Source organism: Mobula birostris, chromosome 9 (assembly GCF_030028105.1).
Source record: "Mobula birostris isolate sMobBir1 chromosome 9, sMobBir1.hap1, whole genome shotgun sequence".
NCBI lineage: Eukaryota > Metazoa > Chordata > Chondrichthyes > Myliobatiformes > Myliobatidae > Mobula > Mobula birostris.
Genome location: NC_092378.1, coordinates 86,335,021 through 86,355,326, shown reverse-complemented (window position 1 = coordinate 86,355,326; position 20,306 = coordinate 86,335,021). Strand labels below are relative to the sequence as shown.

Below are 20,306 nucleotides of genomic sequence, written 5' to 3'. Positions count from 1 at the left end.
TGTTACAATGAAAAATGAAGATTTGGAGGATGCAGTCATCGACAGCATTTTATGAAGGCAACACACAAAAAATGCTGGAGTAACTCAACAGGCCAGGCAGCATTTATGGAAAAGAGTATAGTCGATGTTTCGGGCCATGACCTTAAGATGTCAACTATACTCTTTTCCATAGATGCTGTCAGGCCTGCTGAGTTCCTCCAGCATTTTGTGTGTGTAGCTTGGATTTCCAGCACCTGCAGATTTTCTCTTGTTTGTGTTTGTATGAAGGCAATCCATTATCTGCTCTGGGTATCTGGGCTAATTTCATTGATTTACAGTCAAAAGAACACAATACAGATGAATTCTTCTGTCAATAAGTATTAGGAATTAATCCTGAACTTTATTGTACTGCAGTAGTATTGACAGTGTTCTAATTTGTTCTGTATTTCATTTAAATATATAATTTGTTACTCAGTTTGTCTTTTCTATACTTTTTAAATTATTTCCATGATCCATCACCTTATTGGGGCAGCCGCTTAATTGGGCCGAAATGTACTGACTCAGATGTGTTCTAATTAGTTAGAATCGACTGTGTTCCATTTTGATCTAGAGATGAAATATGCAGCCTGACACTGCAGTAACAATGTTTCAAGTCATTTAAAAAAAATAGTGATCTTTATACCTGACAAATATGATACTGCAGACTATCCAGGGAGCAAGTGCAGCAGCAGCTGGCGGCTCAGGGAAACACGTCCTTTGTCTCAGAAAAGGTTGCAAGTGCCTCTACACTTTCCACCATCCTCCTCGCTAATGTTAAATTCTTTTTGGGGTGGGGCGGGGGGGGACTGAAGACCTTAGAGCAAGATTGCAGCACCAAAAGGATATCAGCGAGTGTTGTGTACTCTATATTGCAGAGACTTGGTTCACCCCAGCACTCCTTTCACAACTCTCCAGCATGATGGATTCACCTTACAGCACATACGCTGGAAAATGGCATCAGGCAAAGGCAGGGGCAGTGGCATTTGCCTCATGATTAACTCATCTTAGTGCCACAGAGATGGCAGTTCCACTTCAGTCCTGCTCCCTTCACCTGGAATATCTGATGGTCAAGTATCATCCAATTTTCTGCCGAGGGAGTTCTCTGCTGTCATTCTGGTTGCAGTGTACATTCCGCTTCTGTCAGGCTGGCACTGGAGGAGCTGAGTACTGTGATCAACAGTCATGAGACAACCCACTCTTATGCCTTCCTGATCATTGTAGAGGACTTCAACCAGGCCATCTTGAAAAAAATCACCAATGTGTAACCTCTGGAACCAGAGGGAGCCAACACACTTCACCACCATCAAGAATGCCTGTAGTGCCATCCCACAACCACAAGTCCACTCACTTGGCCGTATATCTGCTCCCGGCATACAGATAGACAATGAGGAATGCAGCACTAGTGGTGAGAATCATGAAAGTAGAGTCAAAAGAGATGAAGGAGGATTGCTTTGAATCGATGGACTGAACCATAATCAGGATTCATATTTGGATCTGATTGAATATGCCACATTACTAACTTCACCAAGGCTTGCATGTGTGCCTTTGAGAACATAATGAACATAGTCAAACCGGAAGGCCTGGCTAAATCAGGAGAGATTCACAGTCTCCTGAGGACTAGATCTGTGGTGTTCAGGACTCTGAGAAGTCAAATGTACAGCCTAGAAAGGCCATCATGAGAGTGAAAAGGCAATTCCAAGTGAAATTAGAGATGCAGTCTGGAACACAGCTTTTGCATCCCTTTACTTCCTTATAGGTCGAAATTTAAGAGCATAAATGGCAGTGATACTTCACTCAATGCACTTAACGCCTTTTGTGTGCACTGTGAAAAGGAGTATGTACTTACACCTGCGCAAATCCCCCAGCATCTGGCGATGACGTGATCGATCAATGTCTCGGAGACTGACGTAAGAATATCCTTCTTGAGGGTGAAACCTTGCAAGACCTCAGTTGGTGTACCTGACAGGGTACTGTAAATTTGTGCCAACCTCTCACTGTTGCAGTCGGAGATTATCAGCTCTTTAAAAGGGCATCAATCATTCTGGTGACCAAGAGGAGCAGGGTGAGCTATTTTAACAACTATTGCCAGTGAGCACTCACATCTACTGTGATGAAGCGCTTTGAGATGTTGATCATGGCAAGAATTACCTCCTACCTAAGCAAGGACCTGGACCTGCTGCAATTTGCCTATTGCCACAACAGGTCTATAGCAGTTGCAAACTCACTTGGCTTGGAGCATCTCGACAACAGCAATACATATGTCAGGCAGATAATTGATTACAGTTTAGCATTCAATACTATCATACTCTCAGTACTAACCAACAAGCTTCAAAGCCTGGGCTTCTGTTCCTCTGTCTGCAATTGGATCCTTGACTTCCTCATCAGGGGACCACAGTCAGTGCAGATGAGAAATAACACCTCCTCACTGACAGTCAACACAGGCGCACCTCAAGGATGCATGTGTAGCCTGGTGTTCTACTGTCTCTACACCCATGACTGTATAGCTAGGCATAGTTTAAACGGCATATATAAATTCGCCGATGGACACCACTTCGTTGGCAGAATCTCAGATGGTGACAGAGAGGCATACAGGAATGAGATGAATTGGCTGGTTGAATGGTGTTGCAACAAGAACCTTGCATTAGCAAGACCAAGAAATTGATTTTGGACTTCAGGAAGTAGAAGTTGGGAGAACACACAACAGTACAAAGAAGGCATGCTAACGGCTATATTGCATTAAGATATTGAGGAGATTTGGTATGTCACTAAAGACTCTATAGCGGAAATATGGATGCTCCAATGTGCAGAATTGAAAGAGACTGCAGAGTGCAGCAGACTCAGTCAACTCCTTAATAGGGACAAGCATCTCACAATTGTGGTATCCATCATTAAGAACCTCACTATCCAGGACTTGCCCTCTTCTCATAATGACTGTCGAGGAGGAGGTACAGGAGCCTGAAGACCCACATTTCCTGCTGTCATGAATTCTCTGAACTGTTGGTAAACACTAACTACCTCATTATTCATCTTTCACACTATTTATTTATTTGTAACTTTTGTGTCTTGCGCTACACTACTGCTACAAAATGAATTTTACAACACGTCAGTAATAATAAACCGGATTCTGGTTCTAGGCCTCATTTACAGCTTTGTACACTAATTATTCTGATGTAACAGTTCAGAGACTATAAATTTTCTGAATTAGCTGTATCTGTGTGTCAGTGTCCAGAGCTTCATGCACAAAACATAAAGCAGATTAATCATAATGGTGTGAATTTTGTTATCAGCCATGGGCTGTTTGTGACTGCCCCAAACCTACAAAGAATTTCTAAAATTGCATTCACAGCCATTTTGCTGGGCAAAGCCAACTTCATCCTCAATGGCGATGCTGTTTCCTTAGAAATCCATGACACAAGATGTGAAATGTTGTTTTGCTGCAGCAGTACAGTGCAAAGACCAAAAAAAAACTACAGTACAAAAATAAGTAAATAGTGCAAAAAATAGGAATAATGAGGTAGTTTTTATGGACCATCAGAAATATGATGGCTGAAGGGAATAAGCTGTTCCTGAATTGTTGGATATCGGTCTTCAGGCTCCCAGCTCATCCTCTATGATGGTACTGACGAAAAGATGGCATGTCCCACATAAGAGGCTGGTCCAGAACGTTAAGTCGCTTGGCATTCAGATTGAAATAGTAAATTGGATTCAGTAAATGAATGGAATTGAGAAATAAAAAAGGGATGGCCACGCTAATGATACTCTATTATAGACCACCCGGTAGTCAGTGGGATTCAGAGGAGCAAATTTGTAGAGAGATTTCAGACAGTTCCAAGAAAAACAAAGTTGTGATAGACGGTAATTTTCCACTTTTTGTCTGGGACTCCCATACCGTAAAAGGGTTGGTTGGGATAGTGTTTGTCCAATGTATTCAGGGAAGTTTCTTTAATCATATATAGAAGTCCCAATTGAAGAGTTCGATACTAGATCTCGTATTAGGGAACGAGACAGGGCAAATGACAGAAGTGTATGCAGGCGAACACTTTTGATCTAGTCATCATAATTCCATTAGTTTTAAGATAATTGTGGAGAAGGGTAGCTCTGGTCACCGGATTGGGATTCTAAATTTGAGAAAGGCCAATTTTAATGGCGTCACAGAAGATCTGGCAAGTGTAGATTGGGATTTTTTTTTCTGACAAGGTGACGCTTGATAAATGAGAGGTCTTCAAGGTGAAATGTTCCTGTCAGAATAAAAAGCAAGGGAACCTTGGTTTTTTGAGAGATGTTAAGGCCCTGGTTAAGAAGAAGTAAGTGCTTGGCAGGTATAGGTAATAAGGAACAACTGAGGTACTTATGGAGTATAAGAAACACGAGAGAACTCTTAAGAGAGAAATCAAGAGAGTTAAAAGAAAGCGTGAAATTGCTTTAGCAGACAAGGTGAAGGAGAATCCTAAGGATTTTTACAGATATATTAAGAGCATAAGAATAGCAAAATTGGTCGTTTTGAAGAACAGCATGGTCATCTATAGTGGTGCTAGAAAGTTTGTGAACCCTGAAGAATTTTCTCTATTTTTGCATAAATATGACTTAAAATGTGATCAGATCTACAAGTAAGTCCTAAAACTAGATGAAGAGAACCCAATTAAATAAATAACACAAACACATTATATTTTTTAACTTATTTATTGAGAAAAGGGAGGGGAGGGAGGGAACATCGACTCAGACCATGAGAGGCCTGCATCAGGCATTTTCATGCCTTACAAGGCGCAGATTGGAAGTCTGTGTGGGGCGCCACTCCTCGCACAGACTAGAACAATGTGTGGTTAAGTGCTTTGCTCAAGAGCACAAACACACTGCCACAGCTGAGGCTTGAACTAGCGACCTTGAGATAACTAGACGCGCGCCTTAACCACTTGGCCACGTGCCCAACATATTATTGAGAAAAATGATCCAATATGACATGTATTTGGAGTCAGGTGTTCCAATCAATGAGATGAGTGGGTTGTGGAGGTGCCCTGCCCTATAAAAAAGACACACTAAGTCAGGTTACTGACACAGCCTGCTCTTCTTGAAAAAGATTTGTTTATGCACACCATGCTTCAATCAAAACAAGTTTCAGAGGACCTTAGAAGAAGAATTGTAAAGATGCATGAAGCTGGAAAAGGCTACAAAAGACCTGAGTGTTCATCAGTTCAGAGTAAGAGAAATTGTCTACAAATGGAGGAAGATCACACCAAGAGCACAATGTGCAATGTTGAAGGAGGTGAAAAAGAACCCAAGAGTAACAGCAAAGGACCTGCAGAAACCTTTAGAAACTTGCTAAAGTCTCTGTTCATGTGTCCACTATAAGAAAAATACTGAACAAGAATGGTGTTCGTGGAAGGACACCATGGAGGAAACCACTGCTCTCCAAAAAAAAAACATTGCTTCATATCTCAAGTTTGTAAAAGGCCACCTGGATCTTCTACTATGCTTCTGGGACAATGATCTGTGGACAGATGAGACAAAAGTTGAACTTTTTTGGCAGAAGGAGGAGAAGATGGCGGCGCAACGGCAGCGTGCGCGGCCTCTCCAGTGAATGGTATCTGTAATCTGTCAAGTAGGGGACCGTGCCCAATTCTGATTTGATGGAGACGGATGTGAGAGTGCGGAGCAGCATCTGGAGAAACTTCTGAAATGCCCGCTTCACTGCCACTGCTACTGTGTGGTAACCGGAATCTCCAGAGCAGGAGGCCCGAATCCTCGGCTTTGCTTGTTTCAGCAGCCGGGGCTAGGTTGAAGGCGCTCGGCAGAGGTTGGCACTCGGGAGGCTGTATCGGAGGGGCTGGTTGGAGGCTCGAAGTTTTCGGATGGATGGACTCTGTCGGCTGTGGTCGGCTGCTTACAAGGCATTGGCAAGTTGATGGTGCCTGGAGGTTTATGGCAGGGAGTTTCTCCCTTTTACCGCCTGCTGTTGGAAACTCGGGAGTCCATCGACTCGGGGACTTCGAGACTTTTTTTTACCGTACCCATGGTTTGTTCTTCATCAAGTTATGGTATTGCTTTGCACTGATGTAACTATACGTTATAATTATGTGGTTCTGTCAGTGTTAGTCTTTGGTTTGTCCTGTTTTCTGTGATACCACTCCGGACAAACATTGTATCATTCTTTAATGCACGTATGCATTTCTAAATGACAATAAAACAGGACTGAGTGTTCTCATAATCTTAAAAAAAAGTGCACATTGCTACGTTTGGAGGGAAAAGGGCACTGCACACCAATACCAAAACATTATCCCAACTATGAAGAATGGGGGAAGGAGCATCATGGTTTGGGGCTGCTTTGCTGCCTTAAGGCCTGGACAGCTTGCAATCGTTGAGGGAACAATGAATTCAAAATCTGTTTCAAGACATTTTACAGCAGAATGTCAGTGTAGCAGTCCATCACCTAAAGTTTAATAGAAGTTGGATAATGCAACAAGGCAATAATCTGAAAGACAAAAGTACATCAACAACAGAATGGTTTAAAAAGAAAATTTATGTTTTGGAATGGCTGAGTCAAAGTCCTGACCTTAATCCCTTGGAAATGTTGTGGAAGCAAGCAGTTCATGCAAGGAAGCCCACCAACATCCCAGAGTTGAAACAGTTTTGTAGGGGGGAATGGCCTGAAGTTCCTCCAAGTTGATATACAGCACTGATCAACAATTACCAAAAACGTTTGATTGAAGTTATTGCTGTTCAAGGGGTCACAGCAGCTACTGAAAGCAAAGGTTCACATATATTTTCCAACAAATACATGTAATATTGGATCATTTTTCTTAAATAAATGAACAAATATAATGTTTTTGTGTTATTTATTTAATTGGGTGCTCTTTATTAGTTTCAGGACTTGCGTGAAAATCTGATCACATTTTAGGTCACACTGAAGGGTGGCAGGGAAGAGAAGTGTGCGCAGTCACAATTACGACAGAGAAAGTACTCAGGAAGCTGAATAGGCTAAAGGTCGATAAATCTCCTGGACCAGATGGAATGCACCCTCGTGTTCTGAAGGAAGTAGCTGTGGAGATTGCGGAGGCATTAGCGATGATCTTTCAAAAGTCGATAGATTCTGGCATGGTTCCGGAAAACTGGAAGATTGCAAATGTCACTCCGCTATTTAAGAAGGGGGCAAGGAAGCAAAAAGGAAATTATAGACCTGTTAGCTTGACGTTGGTGGTTGGGAAGTTGTTGGAGTTGATTGTCAAGGATGAGGTTACAGAGTACCTGAAGGCATATGACAAGATAGGCAGAACTCAGCATGGATTCCTTAAAGGAAAATCCTGCCTGACAAACCTATTACAATGTTTTGAGGAAATTATCAGTAGGCTAGACAAGGGAGATGCAGTGGATGTTGTATATTTGGATTTTCAGAAGGCCTTTGACAAGGTGCCACACATGAGGCTGCTTAACAAGATAAGAGCCCATGGAATTACAGGAAAGTTACATACGTGGATAGAGCATTGGCTGATTGGCAGGAAACAGAGAGTGGGAATAAAGGGATCCTATTCTGGTTGGCTGCCGGTTACCAGTGGTATTCCACAGGGATCAGTGTTGGGGCCGCTTCTTTTCACATTGTACATCAACGATTTGGATTATGGATTATTGGCTTTGTGGCTAAGTTTGCTGATGATACGAAGATAGGTGGAGGGGCCGGTAGTGCTGAGGAAACGGAGAGTCTGCAGGGAGACTTGGATAGATTGGAAGAATGGGCAGAGAAGTGGCAAATGAAGTACAATGTTGGAAAGTGTATGGTTATGCACTTTGGCAGAAAAAATAAACGGGCAGACTGTTATTTAAATGGGGAAAAAATTCAAAGTTCTGAGATGCAACGGTACTTGGGAGTCCTCGTACAGGATTCCCTTAAAGTTAACCTCCAGGTTGAGTCGGTAGTGAAGAAGGCGAATGCAATGTTGGCATTCATTTCTAGAGGAATAGAGTATAGGATCAGGGATGTGATGTTGAGGCTCTATAAGGCGCTAGTGAGACCTCACTTGGAGTACTGTGGGCAGTTTTGGTCTCCTTATTTAAGAAAGGATGTGCTGACGTTGGAGAGGGTACAGAGAAGATTCACTAGAATGATTCCAGGAATGAGAAGGTTAACTTATGAGGAACGTTTGTCCGCTCTTGGACTGTATTCCTTGGGGTTTAGAAGAATGAGGGGAGACCTCATAGAAACATTTCGAATGTTAAAAGGCATGGACAGAGTGGATGTGGCAAAGTTGTTTCCCATGATGGGGGAGTCTAGTACGAGAGGGCATGACTTCAGGATTGAAGGGCGCCCTTTCAAAACAGAAATGCGAAAAATTTTTTTAGTTAGAGGGTGGTGAATCTACGGAATTTGTTGCCACGGGCAGCAGTGGAGGCCAAGTCATTGGGTCTATTTAAGGCAGAGATTGATAGGTATCTGAGTAGCCAGGGCATCAAAGGTTATGGTGAGAAGGCGGGGCAGTGGGACTAAATAGGATAAAATGGATCAGCTCATGATAAAATGGCGGAGCAGACTCGATGGGCTGAATGGCCTACTTCTGCTGCTTTGTCTTATGGTCTTATGCAGAAATAGAGAAAATTCTTCAGGGTTCACAAACGTTCTAGCACCACTGCACATATGGAGCCAAGAGAGAAAGGGGAGACATTAAATGGAACTTTGCACCTGTAATTACTTAGGAGATGATCACATAGTCTATAAAACTAAGGCAAAACAGAAGTGAGATCATGGAGTATATACAGCTTACAGAGGAGGAGGTGCTTGCTGTCTTGAGGCTGAGAGCTGATGATAGAGTTGTACAAAATGATTAGAGGCATAGATTGAACATCCAGACTTTTTCATAGGACGGTAATGGCTAATACCATGGGGTATAATTTAAACGTGACTGGAGGAAAGCAGAGAATGTCAGAGGCGACTTATTTATACAGTGGCGAGTGAGTGGAACGCTCTGCCAAGGGTGGTGGTAGAGGGAAATAGTGGCATTCAAGAAACTCATGCATGATAGAACAATGGAGGACTATGTTGGAAGGAAAGGTCGGATTAATTAAAACAACATTGCGAGTCGAAGGGCTTGTACTGTGTGGTACTGTTCTGTGTTCTGCATGGGATATTGGTCAAAAAAGTACAGCCACTTGGCATTCAGGATTTCAACATTGGCATCGTGCGAGAAGCTAGAAAGTGGTAATTGATGATTGCCTTTCTGACTGGAGGCCTGTGTCTAGTGGTATGCCATAGGGATGGTTGTTTGTCATCTATATCAAAAATCTGTTTGATAATTTTGTAAACTGGATCAGCAAACCTGTGGATGACGCAAGATTGGTAGTATAGTCGGCAGCAAGGAATGCTATCAAAGCTTGCAGCAGGATCTGGACCGGATGGTAAATGGGTTAGAAAATGGTAGGTGGAATTTAATGCCGACCAGTGTGAGGTGTTTCACTTTGAAAGGACAAGCCTGTGTAGGAATTGCATAGAGAAAGGCAGGGGACTTAGAAGTGTGGTAGAACAAAGGGATCTGAGAATACAGATACGTAATATCCTGAAAATGGTGAAAGAGGTAAATAGAGCTTTTGGCACATTGGCATTCATAAATCAAAGTATTGAGTACAGGAGTTAGGATGTTATGTTGTATAAGACGTTGGTGAGGCCAGAGTTGGAATATTGTTTGCAGTCTGGTCACCTACGTACCTACAGGAAAGATATCAATAGCTTGAAAGAGTGCAATGAAAATTCCAACGATGTTGCCAAGAGTCAAGGACCTGAGTTACAGGGAAGGTTTGAATAAGTTTGGGCTTTATTCCCTGGAGCATAGGAGAATGAAGAGAGACTTGGTAGAGATGTGCAAAATTATGAAGAGGTAGATAGCGACAGGAGACATGCAAACTTTCTCCCCAGAGGTTAGGTGATATTAGAATGAGAAATGATATGTTTAGGATGAAAGGTGAAATATTTAAAAGGAATCCAAGAGTGAACGTATGTACTCAGTGGGTGGTAGAATGAGCTGTCAGTCTAAGTGGTGGATGCCGTCCAAATTGCAGTATTTAAGAGAAGGTGCTAGCGACCAATGCAGTTAATGTTATATGCGTTTCTGGTTACTTTTTTTTATCGCTATTTCGTGCATTTTTGATCAGTGTGAACTGGCTCTGTGGCCTGCAGTCAGCAAATGACACAGCTCTCGAATGAACGGAACATTCCCAGACTATTTCAAGAACTCTTCGGTTTAATGTTTAATGTTTTGTGTGTTATTCACTCTTTTTTTTCTGTTTGCATGATTTATTCTTTTTTTTCCACATTGGATGTTTGTTGTTTTCTTTGAACGAGTTCCGTGGGTTTTCTTTGTTTTGTGCTGTCTGCAGAAAGATGAATATTGGGTGTATACTGCATACATTCTCGTAAAGTTGTCTTTTGCCATCCCCTATTCTTCTTTTGATGCCCATGTTGCACCTGCCATCTGATGTCACCCAGCTTCCTAAGTAGAAGAGTATACTGATTAACGCTAAGCTAAGCATGACAACCTGCCTTAGAGTACTGAACTGTTGCATTTATCCTGTTATGTTATATGTTGGACAATATCTAGTAACATGAGGAAACGAATTGAAGCAGCAGAGATGTGGTTTTTGAGGAGGATGCAAAGAATATCATGGACGAAACGAATATCTAATGAGGATGTCATGAACAGAGCAAGTACAAAAAGAGAAATAATGTATGAGATCATGAAAAGGCAATGTAACTTCATTGGACATGTAATTAGGAAAGAGAGTTAGAATGCACAGTAATTATGGGAAAGATTGAAGGGAAGAAAGCAAAAGGAAGGCAAAGACAAATGATGATGGAGACAGCAGCCAGAGAACTGGAAATGAATACCAATGAATTGATCCACTTGACCTGAAATGGGATTGTGTGGGCCATGGCAGTCAAAGCTCGAACTGGGCATCGCACCTGATGATGATGACTGCATACATACTTCGATAATAAATGTACTTTGAAGCTTTTAAATCTTTGAAGTTTGGATGGGTACTTAGATGATAGGAATATGAAGGACTGTGGTCTGGTGTGGGTAAATTGGACTAGGCAAAAATAAAACAGGTTGGCATGGACTGGATCAGCTGTAGAGTCTATTCTGTGCCTCAGTGCTCTATGACTCTGACAGGTTCCTCACTGCTGCAGTACCCTCTGTATGCAAGTACTAGGTGTTATTATTTTCTGATGTGTAAACAGATAAAAACAAACTTTAACGTCTCAGCCCCTTCTTTATCGTGTGCTTCTACTTGCTAAGAACAACATGTAATTCATTCATATCTTTCCTATGAGAGCGTACGTAAATATTTAAAATCTTTTTTTCCAGTTTTTTTTTTGCAAATTATTTTCTCTCTTTCCTACAGATTTACTAGTTTGTTATTTACAAATGATTTCAAAATTCAATGTCTTTTCCTCAACAGACACTAAGCATCACATTGTCTTTCTCTTTAAATTTACTTTGAAAGTTCTGAAGGGCAGTGGGAAGTAGATGATGAAGTGAGAGGGATAATGAGATTGGTGTAGGTGTGTGCTGGATATTGTTGGCATGAACACATGGGCAAAAAGGCCTGTTTCAGTGCTGTATGAATCTATTAATCTCTTTGTTGTAAGCAACAACATGAATGAAAAGGGATATAGTGCTTTCCCGGCGTATATGAGGAAAAAATTTTTCCTGGGCTTCCAACCGGGTACAGATATCGATTGTAACTGCTGTTTCGATGACAAACCCTGCTGATGAATATGGCAGAGTTTGTCATCGAGACATCGGTTATAATCGATATTTGTACCCGGGTGGAAGCCCGGGAAGAGTTTATTAAACATTAATGAATAAAAAACTGTTAAAATCATACACCCATTAATCCTAAATTTAAACTTTTCCAGTGATTGATCATGATAAGTAGGTTTTATAGGAAATAAGGTATGGAAGGGATTATTATTAATAGAGCAATTTATCATCTCCCTAGAAACATCTTCAAATTAACTCATCTTAGTGAAGCACTTTTAAATGTGTTCTTATTCACCTTTTGAGAACTGGTACTGTTGCATTTTTCAACCCTGCTTAGGTTCCTAGTCTGTACAAACATTGATATGAAATCATAAAGTAAAGCTGTTCGCCTTTAGTGGTGACAGAGACAGGCAAATGCTTGTGGCTACTCTCACGTTCAATACCATGTGATAGAAATCAGTGTCTTGTGTTTCTACATATGTGAAAGACAGATAGAAAAATATAATAGGAAAGTTTCAGGAACATGCTTTATTTTCTTACAGTGGAAGAAGCATTGGTTTGTTCTCAGTAACAAGGCTCTAAAGTATTACCGTGATTCTGCTGCAGAGGAGGTAAGTGTCGTGGTATTTACCTTGCAGAGTGGACACAGTTTGCGGGAAGACAGTGATATCGTATACCTTGTTTTGTGAATTTTTGTTTCAGATTCATTCCTTTATTTCCTTTCTTGACAGCCAAGAATCCAACCTTCTGACTAAGTGTTGGCATACAAGCATAATATTCAACTAAGGAGTATAAGGCACACTTGTAGGTCTGAACAGTTTACTTCAGTTACTCCCATATGAGTATTACAGCAGGTTGTCAATAGACTGACTTTAGGCTAAATTGCACTTCATTAATCCATACACACCAAGCCCAACTGAAGTTTTTTTTTCAATACATCAGCTGAAATCCATTAGTCTCACACAGCCTATGGACCAAATCAAGGATTTGTAATCTGCTAGACTCAAATTCAGGGATGATGCAGAGTCTTATTTGGTGGGCACAGTTATGTCTCATCACCAGTGAGACTATTCAGCATGGAATTGTGTGGGACAAGGCGAGTCTCACATGCCTGATTGATTCTTTTCAGGAAGTGACATAACCAGCTGATAAAGATAGAGCAGTGGATGTGATGTATACAGATTTTAGTAAGACATTCAATTGTTTGCAGAGCAGACTCGATGGGCCGAATGGCCTACTTCTGCTCCTTTGTCTTGTGATCTTGTGAACAAGGTTCCCCATGGTAGGCTCATTAATTTAGGATGAGGCTTGCTCACTGAAGCAGAGGGAGGTAGTAGATGGAGCATACTGGAGGTCCATGACTAGTGGCGTTCTGCGGGGATCTGCTCTGGGACCCCTACTCTTTGTGATTTTTATAAATTACTTGGATGAGGACATGGAAGTATGGATTAGTAAGTTTGCAGATGACATGAAGGTTGGTGGTGGTGTGGATGGTGTAGAAGGTTGTCGTAGCGTACAACGTGACATTAATAGGATACAGAGTTGGCCTGAGAAGTGGCAGATGGAATTCAATCTGGGTAAGTGTGAAATTATTTATTTTGGAAGGTTAAACTTGAAGGCAGAGTACAAGGTTAATGGCAGTATTCTTAGCAGCGTAGAGGAACAAAAGGATTTTGGGTTTAAAGTTAATAGATCTCTCAAAGTTGCCACACAGATTGGTAGGATGGTTCAGAAGTTGTATAGTGTGTTGGCCTTCATTAGTCAGAGAAATAAGCTCGGAGCTTTATAAAACTACGTAGATCACGCTTGGAGTATTGTGTTAAGTTCTAGTCTTCTCAATAGGAATAACATGGAAGCTTTAGAGAGGGTGCAGAGAAGATTTACCAGGTTGCTGCCTGGATTAGAGAATATATCTTATAAGAAATGGTTGGGTAAACTAGGGCTGTTCTGTAGAGTGAAGGAGGATAAGAGACGACATGATAAGGGTGCACAAAGTGATAAATGTGATAGATGGACAGACAGCACCTTTCTCCCAGGGTGTCAGTGACTAATATGAGAAGACATGGTGATGGGAGAAGTATTGGGGGGGTGGGGGTCAAGTAGGATTTTTACATAGTATTAAGTGTGTGGAATGCACTGCCTAGCACAACCCAATATGTGTATGCTGCAACCTACTTTTGACTTTGTAAGACACAGACAACCTGAGACTTGCCTCAAATCTTTAAAATATAATGGCTATACTGCTAGATCCAGCTGAAACTGAATCAGAAAATTTGTGAATCATAAAATAGTGGTTGGCCTTATCAACAATGGCAATGAAATGGCATACAGAGAGCATGAAGAAAGATGTTAAGATGAAGAAACAGCTTCTTACTCCCAGGCTGTGAGACTACTGAATTCCCTGCTACCACCCAGGTCTCACCACTTATGAAGTGCCAGTAGTATTAGTCTGTTTACTTTTTGATTTGTGTCATAAATGCACCTTATGTTAAATGTCAATCATATTGAACATATTTTATTATTTATTAAGTTATTGGTGGTAATATTACTTTATCTTGTGTGTGAGTTATTTATACTGTGTTGTGTATAGAGCATAGAGTAATTGAACAAAGAACATTACATTGGAAGAACAGACCCTTCTGCCCACAACATTATGCCAATGCAATTCAATTCGTAATCAAATAGGCAACCTAACTAATCCCTTCTGCATACACAGTATCGATATCCTTCCATTTCCCTCACATTCATGTCCCTATCTAAACATCTCTTAAAATTCTCCAATGCATCTACCTCTACCACCATTCCAGGCAGCACATTCTAGGCACCCGCCACTCTCTGTGTTTTGAAAAAAAACTATTTGCCTCTCATCTTCTTTGAAGTTATTCCCTCTCCTTAAATTCATGCCCTCTGGCATTAAGCTTTTTAAACCTGTCAAAAAGATATTGTCTGTCTACTCTATCTATGCCTTTCGTAATCTTATCTCTATCAGATCTCCTCTCAGCCCCTTCCACTCCAGAGAAAACAGCTCAAGTTTATCCAACCTCCACCTATAGCAGATACCTCCCAATACAGGGAGCTTCCCAGTCAATCTCTTCTACACCCTCTCCACAGCCTCGATATCCTTCCTATAATGGGTGTGACCAGAAGTGATGTGATATTTCAGATGCAGCCGAAGTAGAGTTTTATAAAGCTGCAGCAGATCTTCCTGACTTGAACTCCTTGCCTCTGCTAAGAAAGGCAAGCGTGCCATGTGCCGCCTCAACCATCCTATCAACTTGTGTAGCCACTTTCAGGGAGCTATTAACTTGGACTTCAAGATCCCTCTGCTCATCGACACTGTTAAGAGTCTTGCCCGCCCTTAACAGAATACTGTCTCTTTACATTTGAGCTACCAAGGTGCAACACTTCACATTTGGCCAGTCTAAACTCCATCTGCCATTTCCCTACTCATACCTGCAACTGATCTATACCCCATTGTATTCTTTGCTAGTCTTCTACACTATCCACACCACCATTAATTTTCATATCACCTGCAAACTTACTAACCCAACCATCTGAATTTTCATCCAGCAGATTTATATACATCACAAACAGCAGAGGTCCCAGTACAGATCCCTGCAGAACACGACTAATCACAGACCTCCAGCTAGGATGTCCCATCAACCACAACTCTCTGTCATCAATGGGCAAGCCAGTTCTGAATCTGAACTGTCGGTTTACCATGGATTCCATGCATCTTAATCTTCTGAGTGAACCTCCGCTAAGGGACCTTGTCAAACACCTTACTAAAATCCATGTGAACAATATCCATTGGTCTAACTTCATCAATCACCATCGTCAACTTCTCAAATAACTCAATCAAGTTAGTAAGACACAACTAGCCTCACACAAAACTATGCTCGCTCTCCCTGATTAGGCCGTGGTTCTCCAAATGCTCATAAAACCTATCCCTAATAATTCTCTCCATTAACTTACCTACCACTGACGGGTGACTCGCGGTCTGTAATTTCCAGGATTAACCTTGGTTCCCCTTCTTAAATAATAGAACAATATTAGCTTCTCACCAGTCCTCCAGGGCCTCACCTGTGGCTAGAGAGGACACAAAGATATTGGTCAAATTCCCAGCAAACTCTTCTCTTGCCTCTCTCAACAACCTGGGGTATATCCCATCAGGCCCTGGAAACTTATCCACCTCAGTACTCTTTAAGAGACCGAACACAACTCTCCTTTGCTTCAAAATGCCCTAGCATATTAATATGCGTGGCACTGATCTCCCTATCCTCCACATCCAAGCAAATGATCCCCCTTTATCGTTAAGTGGTCATAGAAATGTACAGTACAGAAACAGGCCTTTTGGTCCATCTAATCCATGCCAAACCATTTAAATTGCCCAGTCCCATCAACCTGCACCCAGACCATAGCCCTCCATACCCCTATCAAAGGTTCAAAGTTTCTCTTTATTGTCAAGTATGCATGTATCATACAACTTTGCTATTTGTCTACTCCAGATAGCCATTAATACGGAAAGGCCATGGGTGTTGATGAAAGAAAAGACACATCAACTCCCCCCCCCAACCAGCATGAAAAAGAAAAAAAACAAAACTCGAGACCCCAAAATCCGTCCCCCCCCGCCAGTAGCACTAGCATCCACAAAAACAATCAACGATCCTCTTCACACAACAATCTCCGACTCTCTCACTCGCAGAAAAGAACGACAACAATAGCACCAAGACCCCAAATCACTGTACCATCATGTACCTATTCAAATTTCTAAATTTTGAAATTGAGCACACATGCACCATTTGCACTGGCAGCTTGTTCTACACTGTCACAAACTTCTGAGTGAAGAAGTTTCCTTTCATGTTCCCTTAAACTTTTCACCTTTCAGCCTTAACCCAAGACCTCCAGTGGTAACCCCACCCAACCTCAGCAGAAAAAACCTGCTTGATTTTATCCTATCTATACCTCTCATAATTTCGTATACATCTATCAAATCTCTGTCTTCTATGTTCCAAGGAATAAAGTCCTAGCCTATTTAATCTTACCTTATAATAACAGCAGTAAACCAATAGTACATAGAAACATAGAAAACCTACAGTACAATACAGGCCCTTTGGCCCACAAAGTTGTGCCGAACATGTCCCTACCTTAGAAATTACTATGCTTACCTTTAGCCCACAATTTTTCTAAGCTCCATGTACCTATCCAAAAGTTTCTCAAAAGACCTTATCATATCTGCATCCACCACCGCTGCCGGCAGCTATTCCACGCACTCACCACTCTCTGAGTAAAAAAACTTACCCCTGACATCCCCTCTGTACCTACTCCCCAGCACCTTAAACCTGTGTCCTCTTGTGGCAACCACTTCAGCCCTGGGAAAAAGCCGCTGATTATCCACACGATCAATGCCTCTCATCATCTTATACACCTCTATCAGGTCACCTCTCATTCTCCATTGCTCCAAGGAGAAAAGGCCAAGTTCACTCAACCTGTTTTCATAAGGCATGCTCCCCAATCCAGGCAACATCCTTGTAAATCTCCTCTGCACCCTCTCTATAGTTTCCACATCCTTCCTGCGGTGAGGCAACCAGAACTGACCACAGTACTCCAAGTGGGGTCTGACCAGGGTCCTATATAGCTGCAACATTACCTCTCGGCTCTTAAATTCAATTCCACGATTGATGAAGGCCAATACACCGTATGCCTTCTTAACCACAGAGTCAACCTGCGCAGCTGCTTTGAGCGTCCTATGGACTCGGACCCCAAGATCCCTCTGATCCTCCACATTGCCAAGAGTCTTACCATTCATACTATATTCTGCCATCATATTTGACCGACCAAATTGAACCACTTCACACTTATCTGGGTTGAACTCCATCTGCCACTTCTCATCCCAGTTTTGCATCCTATCAATGTCCTGCTGTAACCTCTGACAGCCCTCCACACTATCCACAACACCTCCAACCTTTGTGTCATCAGCAAACTTACTAACCCATCCTCCACTTCCTCATCCAGGTTGTTTATAAAAATCACGAAGAGTAAGGGTCCCAGAACAGATCCCTGAGACGCACCACTGGTCACCGACCTCCATGCAGAATATGACCCGTCTACAACCGCTCTTTGCCTTCTGTGGGCAAGCCAGTTCTGGATCCACAAAGCAATGTCCCCTTGGATGCCATGCCTCCTTACTTTCTCAATAAGCCTTGCATGGGGTACCTTATCAAATGCCTTGCTGAAATCCATATACACTACATCTACTGTTCTTCCTTCATCAATGTGTTTAGTCACATCCTCAAAAAATTCAATCAGGCTCGTAAGGCACGACCTGCCCTTGACAAAGCCATGCTGACTATTCCTTCCTAATCATATTATGCCTCTCTAAATGTTCATAAATCCTGCCTCTCAGGATCTTTTCCATCAACTTAGCAACCACTGAGATAAGGCTCACTGGTCTATAATTTCCCAGGCTATCTCTACTCCCTTTCTTGAATAAAGGAACAACATCCACAACCCTCCAATCCTCCGGAACCTCTCCCATCCCCATGGATGATTCAGAAATCATCGCCGGAGGCTCAGCAATCTCCTCCCTCGCCTTCCTCGGTAGCCTGGGCTACATCTCATTCGGTCCCGGTGACTTATCCAACTTGATGCTTTCCAAAAGCTCCAGCACATCCTCTTTCTTAATATCTACATGCTCAAGCTTTTCAGTCTGCTGCAAGTCATCACTACGATCAAAAAGATCCTTTTCCATAGTGAATTAAGTACCTCTGCTATTTCCTCCAGTTCCATACATACTTTCCCACTGTCACACTTAATAAGTCCTATACTTTCACATTTTATCCTCTTGCTCTTCACATACTTGTAGAATGCCTTGGGGGTTTCTTTAATCCTGTCCGCTAAGGCCTTCTCATGGCCCCTTCTGGCTCTCTTAATTTCATTCTTAAGCACCTTCCTATTCGCCTTATAATCTTCTAGATCTCTAACATTACCTAGCTCTCTGAACCTTTTGTAAGCTTTTCTTTTCATCTTGACTAGATTTATTACAGCCTTTGTACACCATGGTTCCTGTACCCTACCATAACTTCCCTGTCTCATTGGAACGTACCTGTGCAGAACTCCACACAAATATCCCCTGAACATTTGCCACATTTCTTCTGTACTTTTCTGAGAATATATGCTTCCAATTTCCTGTCTGATAGCCTCATAATTCCCCTTACACCAATTAAACGCTTTTCTAACTTCTCTGTTCCAATCGCTCCAATGCTATTGTAAAGGGGATAGAATTATGATCACTATCTCCAAAATGCTCTCCCACTTGGAGATCTGACACCAGACCAGGTTCATTTCCCAATACCAAATCAACTACAGCCTCTCCTCTTGTTGGCTTATCTACATATTGAGTCAAGAAACCTCCCTGAACACACCTAACAAACTCCACCCCATCTAAAACCCTTGCTCTAAGGAGATGCCAATTGATATTTGGGAAATTAAAATCTCCCATCACGACAACTCTGTTATTATTACACCTTTCCAGGATCTGTTTCCCTATCTGCTCCTCGATATCCCTGTTACTATAAAAAAACACTCAGTAAAGTTATTGACCCCTTCCTCTTCCTAACCTGCACCCACAGAGACTCTGTAGACAATCCCTCCGTGGCGTCCACCTTTTCTGCAGCCATGACACTATCCCTGATTAACAGTGCCACGCCCCCACCTATTTTGCCTCCCTCCCTGTCCTTTCTGAAACATCTAAAACCTGGTACTTGAAGTAACCATTCCTGTCCCTGAGCCATTTAAGTCTCCGTAATGGCCACCACGTCATATCTCCAAGTACTGATCCACGCTCTAAGCTCATCCGCTTTGTTCACAACACTCCTTGCATTAAAATAGACACATCTCAAACCTTCGGTCTGAGTGTGTCCCTTGTCTATCACCTGCCTATCCTCCCTCTTGCACTGTCTATAAGCTTTCTCTATTTGTGAGCCAACCTCCTCTTCCCCAGTCTCTTCAGTTTGGTTCCCATCCCCCAACAATTCTAGTTTAAACTCTCCCCAGTATAGCCTTAGCAAACCTCCCTGCCAGGATATTCGTCCCCCTGGGATTCAAGTGCAACCCATCTTTTTTGTGACAGGGATATCAAGGAGCAGATAGGGAGACAGATTCTGGAAAGGAGTAATAATAACAGGGTTGTTGTGGTGGGAGATTTTAATTTCCCAAATGTTGATTGGCATTTCCCGAGCGTGAGGGGTTTAGATGTGGTGGAGTTTGTTAGGTGTGTTCAGGAAGGTTTCTTGACACAATATGCAGATAAGCCTACAAGAGGAGAGGCTGTACTTGATCTGGTATTGGGAAATGAACCTGGTCAGGTGTCAGGTCTCTCAGTGGGAGAGCATTTTGGAGATAGTGATCACAATTCTATCTCCTTTACCATAGCATTGGAGAGGGATAGGAACAGATAAGTTAGGGAAACGTTTAATTGGAGTAAGGGGAAATAGATGCTATCAGGCAGGAACTTGGAAGCATAAATTGGAAACAGATGTTCTCAGG

At 42.1% G+C, this 20,306-nt stretch overlaps 1 protein-coding gene across 5 annotated transcripts in view; it reads left to right on the top strand.

Annotated features, from left to right (window-relative positions):
• The window catches only part of LOC140202864 (myosin phosphatase Rho-interacting protein-like), a 305,303-nt gene that overhangs the window by 165,284 nt on the left and 119,713 nt on the right, over positions 1-20,306 (top strand). For all 5 annotated transcript variants that reach the window (XM_072268356.1, XM_072268355.1, XM_072268357.1 and 2 more), the window contains one exon: positions 12,302-12,370. In XM_072268356.1, coding sequence (XP_072124457.1) covers positions 12,302-12,370 — 69 coding nt within the window. The remainder of the gene's footprint in view (positions 1-12,301; positions 12,371-20,306) is intronic.